This window comes from Mandrillus leucophaeus, unplaced genomic scaffold (assembly GCF_000951045.1).
Source record: "Mandrillus leucophaeus isolate KB7577 unplaced genomic scaffold, Mleu.le_1.0 Scaffold69, whole genome shotgun sequence".
Lineage (NCBI taxonomy): Eukaryota > Metazoa > Chordata > Mammalia > Primates > Cercopithecidae > Mandrillus > Mandrillus leucophaeus.
The window spans coordinates 731373-742242 of record NW_012107474.1 but is presented as its reverse complement, the minus strand read 5'-3'; the positions used below and the strand labels follow the sequence as shown (position 1 = coordinate 742242).

The following is a 10870-nucleotide window of genomic DNA, read 5'->3' as shown; positions in this document are numbered from 1 at the left end:
TGGGCTCACCCTGAGGACCTGTGCCGTGGCGTCTCCACGCACTGGGCTCACCCTGAGGACCTGTGCCGTGGCGTCTCCACGCACTGGGCTCACCCCAGGGGCTTCTGCACCTGCAAAATGGCTGGGACGGTCCTCAATGCAGTTTCTCGCTTGGTCCCCAGAGTGTGTGGTCAGCGATGTGTGGTAAGGGGGGGTAAAAAGCCCTGAGCTGCCCGGGGCCGTGCCTGGAATCCCAGCACTCGGGAGGCCTATGTGGGAAGATCTCCTCCTGCTCCCACTCCAGAGCCCAGGGAACCTATGGCAGGAACCGCTGGTCTCGCTGTGGGCCCCAACACACCACGAGGTTGAGCTTGTAGCTGGGATACGGACCTGACGACGGACTCCTGTAGCTCGGCAATGTGCACTGTACAAAAGAGGCGGCCCCGGGCACGTTTCTTCCCCAAACCCCGAGTGCGTCTCCTCAGCCTAAGCAGCAGGGCAGGGGCCGTGAGGCTGCCCAGCTGGGCAGAGCCCCGGGCAGGGGGAAGAGGGTGCCCTGGTTTCCTGTGTGCCATTTTGAAGAAGATGGTGGTGACGGCCTTGGAATGGCCAGCAGGTCGGTCACTGTCTGGATGAGGCTAATCAGGCCCTTTAGGGCAGCTGCTCTGTGAATTCCCTGAGCGGGTGAGCTCAGTACCCACAATGCTCTGCCGACCGGGCACCACTGCCCTTTTCACAGATGAGGAAACTGAGGGCTCGTGGTAAGGAAGGGCCTGGGATGTCCTGTGGTAAGTAACAGAGCTGGGTGTGAGGTGAGCCGCCCAGGGTCCTGTCCACCTGAAGAACTGGGCACGTGGCTGCATAAAGTACGATGACAACCACCTCCTTCCTCCAGCTCAGTCCTTCTGTCCCTGTGGCCTCGGGGCCACACGCCGTGCAGACTGCTACAGGTGGAGGCTCCTTTCAGGAGGGCGTGCAGCATTTTCTTCCTTCTAGCCTGGCTGGTGCCGACAGGACAGAACAACACTCATAGGCAGAGGGGGCTGCAGGGTGCCACCCTGACCACCGGATCATCATCTCCCTGTTTGGTCCTTCCTCTGTTCCACACTGTATGGTGCTGTTGGATCCAATTGCTGCTCTCCTCAGAGACACATGGAGGGGGAGGCCCTCTGCTCCACGGGCTGAGGGCTGAGGGCCCCTGATGATGGGAGTCAGACCGTGCTTTCCTCCCAGAGGCTGTGGCCTCCACATCGGTGCAGTGGAGATGAGCTCCCTGGCCTGGGGGGTTGGGGAAGTCAGGCCTGGTTCTAACTGCACTTTCCATGCCCAAAGCATAGGTCACAGTTGTGCGAGGAGGGTTGTCCTTCTCCAGGTGGGGTGGACAGGGCTGCACAGACAGGAGGCTACGTCCTTCTCGGGTGGGACAGATAGGGCTATGCAGACCAGAGGGCTGTGTCCTGCTCCAGGTAGGATGGGCAGGGCTGTTTCAAAGCCAGTGCTGAATCCCAGGGCTCCATTTGTTTGGTTTCGCTCCTGCCATTTGAGGCATTTATGGAAGGCTTGTCTCCGTCAACACATGGCAGAAGGGTGTGTTCTCCGTGTGCACAAGCGGTGGTTTCCCTTGGGAGGTGGCCTGGTTTCTCTCCTGTGCACCTTTGACCTTTAGTGACTTTTGTCTGTATCCTCCCACCTCGGGCAGCGGCTGGCACCCAGGAGGGTTTGCTTCGCAATAAACTGTAACTGTGAGTTTACTGGTTCCTGAGCTCTGCAAGTCCTTCCAGCAAATCGCTGACCCTGAGAGTGGTCTTGGGAACCCCGACAGCACCTGGGCAACTTTAACACACAAACCTGCTCAGGCCAGGCTGAACACATGGCACGGGCGGTGGAAATTCGGGATGAACGTATTTCATTGGGGGCTTCTGCTTCTAGGAGCAGAGCTGGTTATCGGCTGTGCTTCCTTTGTAAAACTCATCCCACCCCACGCTCCAAGCTTGTGAACGTTTTTGTGTAATTTTATCTTCGTGGAGAGTGTTGATATTCAAATGTATGTGAGCATAAAATAAGCATGTTTCCATAAAATAAAGAATTGTGCTATATTCCAGAAAAGAACAGAAAATATCACCAATGCCAAGACACGCTGTTAACACAGCTGAGTTTCAGGGACAGGGAGGAATTCCTCCTCCTATCGACACGCAGGTGTCCTGTCCTGGACGGGAAGCCTCAGGCTCCTCACCCACGGGCATCTGTGAGCCGGGCCGGCTGGCCCTCACGTGCCCAGCATGTGGAGGTGGCACTCAGACCTGCAGTGGCGCTGGGTGTGGCCTGCGGCTGAAACGTGCCCCTGCCCGATAGATGCTCAGGACCCAACAGCACTCACCTCGTAGGTCTTCACCATCTTCTTGGTCACCGCGAAGATGGGCTGGATGTTGTTTTCGGCCAGCTTGTGCGCCAGCTGGCCCACCGATGGGTAGTCCTGGAGAAAGGAGGCCCTGCTCAGCTGGCCCCGTGTCTGAGACAAGCCTTCCAGGTGCCCGCCCCTGTCTGCCCCACTCAGCCTTAGCCCTGCCTGTGCTTCGGACCCTTTCGGGGGAAGGCTGGAGAGGCAGAGGCTGCCACGCAGGACTGCAGTGCAGAGAGCCGCCATGGCCTCTGGGCAACGTGTGCATAGACTTGGGCTTTCAGAGTCCAGGCAAGAGCAGCATTTGAGGCGTATCACCGTGGGACTGGGGATGTACACGGGGCAGAATCCCAGCCTGCCCCACACGGTGGACCTGCTTTCCCACTGAGAGGCGCTCAGTTTCAGCAGAGGCCATGAGGGTCAGGTGTGGCTCTCCCTACCCAAGTTCCAGGACCCGACGGCCGTCCCTCCCCTGTCTGTGGCTTCGGCAGAGGACCTGAGTTTTGCATCTCTAAAGTCCTTTGCCGCCCCTAGAGCCTATGATGTCAGGCCGCAAGAGCATTGCACCATGGCCAGCGAGGACAAGCCCCTGTGACCGGTGGTGGCCTCTGGGCCCACGGCTGATCCCAGCCAGAGGTCGTGGCCCCTCTGAGCCATTGAAATGCCTCTGCAGAGAGAGGCTCGTCCTAACCCTGTGCATCCTGGGTCCCTTCTCGCCTCTGTCCCTCCCCACATTTTCCTCATGGTCCTCGCAGTCCCTCACCCAGCTCAGGCGCTGGGGACAGGGAGGGGCCACACTGGAGGAGGCGGACTCAGGGGCAGCAGGGAAACTACAGAGGAGGCCAGGAGGAAGAGGAGGAGGATGCTCCAGGATGGGACCCTGGCCAGCGGCGGGGACAACAGGGCGCGGCTGTAGCCTGGGGGCAGTTACTGTACCTCCACAGCCACTTCTCGAGAGCCCAGGTGCGGGGGCAGTGGGGCTGGAGACCAACAGGGCCTGGGAGTGCCACAAGGGTGAGGCCGGGGCTCAGCCTGGCTGCCCCCACCAACCCCACCCTCCCCTGGCCTGAGGCTATTCCTGGGAGACCCCACATCGCCACTTGGGGCTTCCAGAGGTTTCCTCAGGAATCTGCTCCTTGGGTTGGAAGGAGGCTCTGTAAGGTGGAGACCCCGCCTCGTTCCCTCCGTCAATGGTGTCCTGCCAGGCGGTGCCTGGGTGTCTGGGGTGGGGACTTACGAACTCGTTGCTCCTCTTGTACATGTTGTCCTCCAGGTGACAGCGGCCGTCATTGGGGGTCAGGATGGCACCCAGCTTCCCGTCGCCCGCGAAGTGGAAGCCGTCGTCGGTGGCGAACACCAGCAGCCGTGTGACGTTGCGCCAGCCGATTTCCTCCTGAGAGGAAAGCGTGGGGGGCGGGGTTACCTGCCTCGGTTTCCCAAACTGGGCCCTCTGGAGCACAGGAGACAACGCAGAGCTGGCGGGGTGACCCGGAGGCTGGCGCTGGTGCCCCTTTCCCTTGGGTCTCAGGGACCCAGCCGTGTTCCCCCAGACGCCATGCCCAGGAGGAGACAATGGCCCTCAAACCCCCCGTGCGTGTGTGAGGCGCAGGGAGCGCAGGCATGTGTGGAAAGGCAAGGAGAGTCACATGGTTGTGGTCCCTGCACTTCAGAGCTGGGAACAAACCCTCAGGAAACCATCCCCAAGGGGGAAAACCCTGGTAGACACGTGAACCACATGCAGAACCAGCGCAACACAGAGGAAGACGAGCCCGAGGGGCCTGGCAGGCCTTGAGCCCACCATGGACAGCCTCTGACACGCGCGTTTGTGGGCTGTGCATGTCCTAGGCCGTGACCCCACACCCATGAGCAGTGTGTCTACGCTGGGCCTGCAGGGAAGCTGGAGAGCTAAGGTGGGTTGTGAGGGGAGGACGGTGCGCAGCCTCAACACAGCCCAGGGACCGTGGCTGCTCCGTTAGGCTCACAGTCACAGACTGGGTGGGCAGGACGTGGAGAGACATGCACTGGGCAGCCAGGGCCCACCCGGCCTGGAGGGAGGAGGGCGGTTCCACCCCAGGAACCACGGGACCAGCTGCCTAGCGGCCCTGTTCTACCCTTGGCCATTCGCAAAATGTTTAGGCTTCAAAAGATTTGCCCAGGGTCACAAATTTAGTTCACAGCAAACAATGAAATCTGCGCATGGTTTTTAAGCCCCCATGGCCACTCCCTTCCTCCTGCCCTTTCCTGCATGGGCAGCAGCAGGGTGAGGCGCTGCCCTCCCCAGGCCCAGGCTGGAGTCCCTTAGATGACCTGCCAGCCAGGGTACCCCACTGCTCCCCCACAGTGCCTAACAGAGCCCCCAACACTGGGGGAAGCCGGGGACCCAAGCAGGGGCAGCGGCCTCACCGGGCAGGCGGCGACCTGCATCATGGCGTCCAGCCCACCCTCGGGTGCATCCAGGTTTCCTGAAATCAGCTGCTTCCCAACCTCTCTCTGAAACTGGTTGGAGTTGCTGGTCAACTTCAGCACGTGCCTGAAGGCAAACGGGGCCTGGCACTCTTTCTCCTTGTCAGGACATGGGTTTCGCAGCTTATCGGGGTGTGTGTTCACGAACGGCAGCACGGTCTTGTCCACGAAGGACCCGAAGCCTGCAGGGCACACGGAGGGGCTGGGGAGGCGGCAGGCTGGCCCCAGGTGGGAGGGCCAGCTTCAAAGGGGCCCGAGGGCGAGCCTGTTTCCTCTGTCCTAGCAGGGAAGGGGAGAAAGCAAGATGGCACATGTGGAGTGTGTGTGAGCATGTGTGTTGTGCAAGCGTGCATGTGAATGTCTATGGGTGTATGTGTGCAATCATGTACATGTGTGAGCACAAGTGTATGCATGTGTGTTCCTGCATGTATGTGTGTGACCAGGTATAAGTGTGGGCATGTGGACATGTGCGTATGCGTATCTGTGCGTGTGCAGCCATCTGCATATGTGAACATGAGTGTGTACATGTGTAGCACAACTGTGTGTGCACATATTCCTGTATGCATGTGAGCATGTTCAGGTGTGGACACACCTAGTTCACACAGGTGACCAGGTACATATGTGGACATGTGTGTTTGCGTATGATTTGTATATGTGAGTGAAGGCAAACATGGGTGATCAGGAGTGTGCATGTGAGCATGTCTGTGTGTGCGTGTGTGTGCACATGTGTGTGAGCATGCATTTGCATGTCTGAGTGTGCATTTTTACGTGAGCATACATTCGTGTAAGCATGCAATGGCATGTAAGCATACATTCTTGTGTGAGCATACATTCACATGTGAGAGCATGCATTTGTGTGAGTATGCGTGTGTGTGAGCATGCATTTGCGTGAGCATGCATTCACATGTGTGAGCATCCATTTGTGAGTGTGAGGATACATTCATGTGCGAGTGTGCATTTGCATGTGTGAGCGTGCATTTGCATGTTTGAGCATGCATTTGTGTGTGTGCATTTGCATGTGTGAGCATGCATTTGTGTGTGAGCGTGCATTCACATGCGTGAGAGTGCATTTGCGTGTGTGAATGTGCATTTGTGTTTGTGTATTGCATGTTTGAGCATGCATTCACGTGCGTGAGCGTGTATTTGCTTGTATGAGCATCCATTTGTGTGTCAGCGTGCATTTTTGTGAGCATGCATTTGCGTGTGTGCGTGTGTGTGTGTGTAAGCATGCGTGTGTGCATCCCTGCATGTAGGGAAGTTGGCAGAGTGCTGATGGGAGGAGCCACGCCTGGTGGGGAAGACATGTGCTGTGACTGACACACACGTGTGCTGGAGACTTGCTCTGTGGCGAGGCAGTGCTGGTGGAGAGTGGAGCCCCTGGCCCAGCAGAGCTTGCTGTGTGGTTTCTTCAGTGGTGCTGTTGCTGTACCATCTATGTGCGTTGTGGTCTTTAATGTCTAATAATTGGCACCGTCAGACTTTTGTTTTTTAAACATACCAAGGAATAAATAAAGGAAGTAGAAGGTAGAAGGGGAAGTGGAGGACTGGACGATGTCTACAAGTCTTGGGGAGCCAGGGACTGGGTGTGGCTCCTGGCAGGGAGGAAGGCCGACTGCAGCTCCGTGGATGCCCTGGGGGGACCTGCATCTGGGGCCCCCCGATCTGCCCTGGGGACCTGTGCATGAGGAGGTGCGTGGGCCACAGGCAGGAGTGGCCAGGGTCTGGGAAAGGACTGTGTCTCATCCTGCAGCGCCTGGGCCTCACCAATGCGGCCGGACTCGGTGATCTCGTTGAGGGCCTGGAGCAGGTCGCCACCCAGCTTCTTGACGTTCCTGAGGTCATCGAGCATGGAGTAGGAGAGGTCCATCAGGTAGTACAGGTCGATGGGGTAGCCCTTGGCCCGCCGGAAGGTCACGGTGAACTCTGCTGCCTGGCCTGCCGGTAGGGACAGAACACCATGAGTCACACCTCACGTCTCACACGTCTCACACGTCTGGGGGCGTGTGGCCCCGAGCGGGCTGTGCACTGGCACCCTTTTCTCCAGCTCCTAAATCCTCCTGATCTCTCCTCTCCCCACCTGGCAGGAGAACTGAGGACCAGACACAGGACGTCCAGGCAGGCTGCAGTTTCAGAGGAAGGACATGGCTCTAGGACGCAGGCACGTGCCACGCAGTGACACTGAAACCCTTGCCTGGGGTGCATAGAGTTGACGTCAGTGACATCAGGGACGCCTTTCATTGAGAGTGCCAGTGGCTCACCTGGGCTCACACGTAACCCGGCCCCGTGCCTGCAGTCTCATGGGCACCCTCATCAGCGGCCAGGTAGACAGGCATCACACAAACCTGGCACTTTCCAGCAAGGCCCACGCAGGCCGTCCCCAGGATGCCCCTTTCTCCATCCCAGCCCTGGACTTCCGCTCGCCTGCATCTCAGTCACACCTGCGGTTGTGTTTACGCGTCACCGCAACCAGCCTGTGTCCCCGCCTCCCAGAACCGTGCCTAGCACAAGTCAGCTTTCCATAAACACACATCACGTTAATGATTGAGCAAGGAGGGAGGGTAACCAGACCTGTCCCCTCTGCCCAACCCTCCAGCCTTCAGCCCTGGGACAACTGCAGGGCCTACCCCATCCCCAACATGCCTGCTGCCACGCCCTGAGAGAAAGGGTATGTGCGCCCCCCCCACACAAACACACACACACCCCTACACATAAATACACCACATGCACACACAGTCACACATGGCATACACACCCACATATATGCACACAGACAATACTCACACACAAATATACCTCATGTACACACAGTCACACATAGCACACACACACACCCACAAATACACGCACATAGCACCCACACACAGCAAACACACCACAGACAAATATGCATACACACACCACAAATACCAAACACCACACATGCACACATACACACACACCACACACTCATACACAACACCAGACACATAGCACACATACTACATGTACGTGCTCATATACACAAATACACCACATGCCCACACACGCACTCACACACACATACACCAAACACACACACATGCATGCCACACACATATACACACACCACACACACATGCACTCACACCCATACACACACGTGCCACACATATACACACACACTCCACACAGAATGCTAAACACACACACACAACACACACCATACACACACACACACTCACCCACATTCATACCTGGCGATCCTGGCCCTGGCCCTGGCCCTGCTGTGCCTTTTAGCCCTCAGAGGCGTCACTTGGCCTCTGGGCCGGGGACCAGCAAACACTCTGCGGAGGGCAGACAGTAAGTGTGTGTGGCTTCGGGGGCCTCGCGGCGTCTGCAGCGACGTGGAGGAGGCAGCCAAGACCACGCGCCCACGAGCGTTGTGGCTGTGCTGCAGTCACAGGGCACAGACACAGGCCTTTGGTGGCTGACCAAGGGGCCCTGTCCCTTCCCTTCCAGAGTGCCAGGCTCAGCGAAGGGCCGCGGGCTGCGGGGGTAGGGCTGGGACCCCGTGAGAGGACGTCCCCCTCCCAGATCCTACCGCCTTGCTCTGGGAGCCTGTGGCCCCGGGGTGCTGTAGGATCTGTCCCTGGTGCTCACCTGAGCCTGCCTAAGCTCACCTGTGCCCACCTGAGCTCACCTGTGCCCCCCCAGAGGCGACAGCATTTGCCCCCTGCACAGTGGAGATGCATGCCAGGCCGTGGTCAGCCACTCCCTGACCCTTCCCCACGGCACAAGGATGCCCCCGTTCGGGCGCACCCCCACCCTCCAGGACGATCCTTCCTGACACCTCCAGCACCACAGAGCTGCACAAACTCTGGCCACAGGCAACACCCCTGCCAGCCTGTTCCTCACTGTGAGGTGGGACACGGGGAAAACACATCAGAGCTGCCTCCAGGGGCCACAGGGCCAGGCCCTCGAGTTTGAGGTCAGAGGTGGAGTTTCCAAGCCGAAGGGGCTTGTGCCTGCTCACGGGGCATTGAGGGGCCGGCCTGATCCCCCCACCAAGGTGGGGTTTTGTCCGCTGCTGCCCCCAGGGACACCTGGCCCCTGCTCGTGTAGGACCTCCCCACTGGTTTGGCCCCGTCCCTCACTGTCTCCCAGCCACCTCTCGCCTGGCTGCTGCTGGCTCTCACCTGGCCGCCTGCACCCTGGGCCACTCTGCCCCAAGGCTAACTCAGTGGCCGCTGACCTGGGCTTCCCCTGAGGGCAGAGCTCTGAGTCCCAGCCTGTACACCACCAGTTGGTTCCTCTAAAGTCACCCCGGCTCTGTCTGCACCCCCTCCCTGGGAGATGGCTTCCCCTTCCTTCCCTGGCCTCACTGTGGCCTGGGAGGTCACAGGTCGGTGGCCACACTAGGCCTTCTTCTCCCATCTGCTGTACCACCACACACCCGCCTTCCTGGAGCAAGGAGGGCGCTCTCTTCCCCTTCCCCTTTCCCTCCCCTCCCCTCCCTTCCCCTTCCCCTTCCCTCTGCTGTACCACCACACACCCGCCTTCCTGGAGCAAGGAGGGCGCTCTCTTCCCCGTCCCCTTTCCCTCCCCTCCCCTCCCCTCCTTTCTCCTCTCCTCTTCTCTTCTTGGGGCTCATGAGCGAGTTACTTGTGAGAGATGCTATTTTGATAGTAGCAGGACCAGCAGCAAACCTGTGCCATCTCAGCATTCAGGAACAATGGTGTCCACATGTCTTCTGGAGGTTGAATGCGGCGTTCTTAAGGCACATTTGAATAGTCCCACAGGCTGAGAGAAGTTCCTCTGATCTTAAATACAGTGTTAGCCTGAGGAGTAACCATTTCTGGTCAGGAGCTCAGAGCTCTTTAATGCCATGGCCTACGTACTGCTGTTGGCACCTTTATTTCTCGTAGGCACATGGATATGTAATTGCCTGGCAGGTCTGTTCTAAGCATTGCCTGTGTATTTTCTCATGAAATCCTTAGAAAATCCCTCAGAGGTAGCTGCAAGGAAGTGAATGAAGTGAGCCCAGTGTTCGCAGAGACAGGCAGCGGAGCTAGAGTTTCAGACCTGGGCCGGCTGGCTCTGGAACTCTCTCTTAATCTTACCGCACAGGGGCCCTTTCTGCTGGAGAGAGACATATTTTAAAACGAGGGGGAAACTTGGTGCCCTGCTTCTACCTTCAGGAAAGTACTTTATAATATCAAATGTGAATTTCTTACACTACCAGAGCCTTGCAGGCTGTCTGCCCCACATCACAGGCCCTGTGTTTAATGTTTGTGGAATTGCGTTGAACTGATTGCATGAGATAGTATTTTACATAATAAATACAGAATGGGGTAATTGTGTGCGGTTTACTAGGGTACCTTAATGCAGTGTGTGTGAATGGGATATCTCTTTGTCTGTAGCGTTCTACCGGGTACCTAAGAGATAGTATGAAGGTGGAAGCCATAGCTCCTGTAGAGGTGAGATGCTCAAACAGTGGAACCTTATGTGCATCAACCTGGGAACAGTAAGCTTATGGTCCTGTGGGGATTGTGTCCTGTGTAAAATTCAGAGGGTCCAAAAGGTGAAGAGATGATGGATGTGATCATGATATTGGGCTCCAAAACTCACGGAGTAAATGGTCAATGGTGAAGTAAATGGTGGTAAAAGCAGAGATTCTATTTCGTTATAAAATATGAAAATAACATGAAAGGCAGAATCCAGAATATAGAACCACATGTCAGGCAGGAATTAAATTTTCAATGAAATGCCACCTTGATCTCTAAAAGTGCTCCAAAATCTCTTTTGTAGCGTTTTGGGAAATTTTGATTCATTTTATTTTTGAAACAGTTGACATTTGGGGGAGTGGGCTAAGGGATGAAAATATGTTTCAAAGTGCTTGTTTTTTTAAGGACAATATTTTCCAGAACTGTACTTCAGGGGCATGTCACAGTTATGAGCCTGTAGGGAAGAACAGGGCTTTTTTTTTTTTTTTTTTTTTCCCCTCCTCTTAGGGAAGAACAACATATTGAAGGATGACTAGGCACTTGAAAAATGTTAACAGAAACACACACA

The 10870-nt window shown here is 56.8% G+C and overlaps 1 protein-coding gene across 4 annotated transcripts in view; it reads right to left on the bottom strand.

Moving 5' to 3' along the window:
* The window catches only part of ITGB2 (integrin, beta 2 (complement component 3 receptor 3 and 4 subunit)), a 48276-nt gene that overhangs the window by 9580 nt on the left and 27826 nt on the right, over positions 1-10870 (bottom strand). For all 4 annotated transcript variants that reach the window (XM_012002476.1, XM_012002475.1, XM_012002474.1 and 1 more), the window contains exons 5-8: positions 6605-6775; positions 4781-5022; positions 3615-3770; positions 2357-2452 (exon numbers count right to left, since the gene is read on the bottom strand). In XM_012002476.1, coding sequence (XP_011857866.1) covers positions 2357-2452; positions 3615-3770; positions 4781-5022; positions 6605-6775 — 665 coding nt within the window. The remainder of the gene's footprint in view (positions 1-2356; positions 2453-3614; positions 3771-4780; positions 5023-6604; positions 6776-10870) is intronic.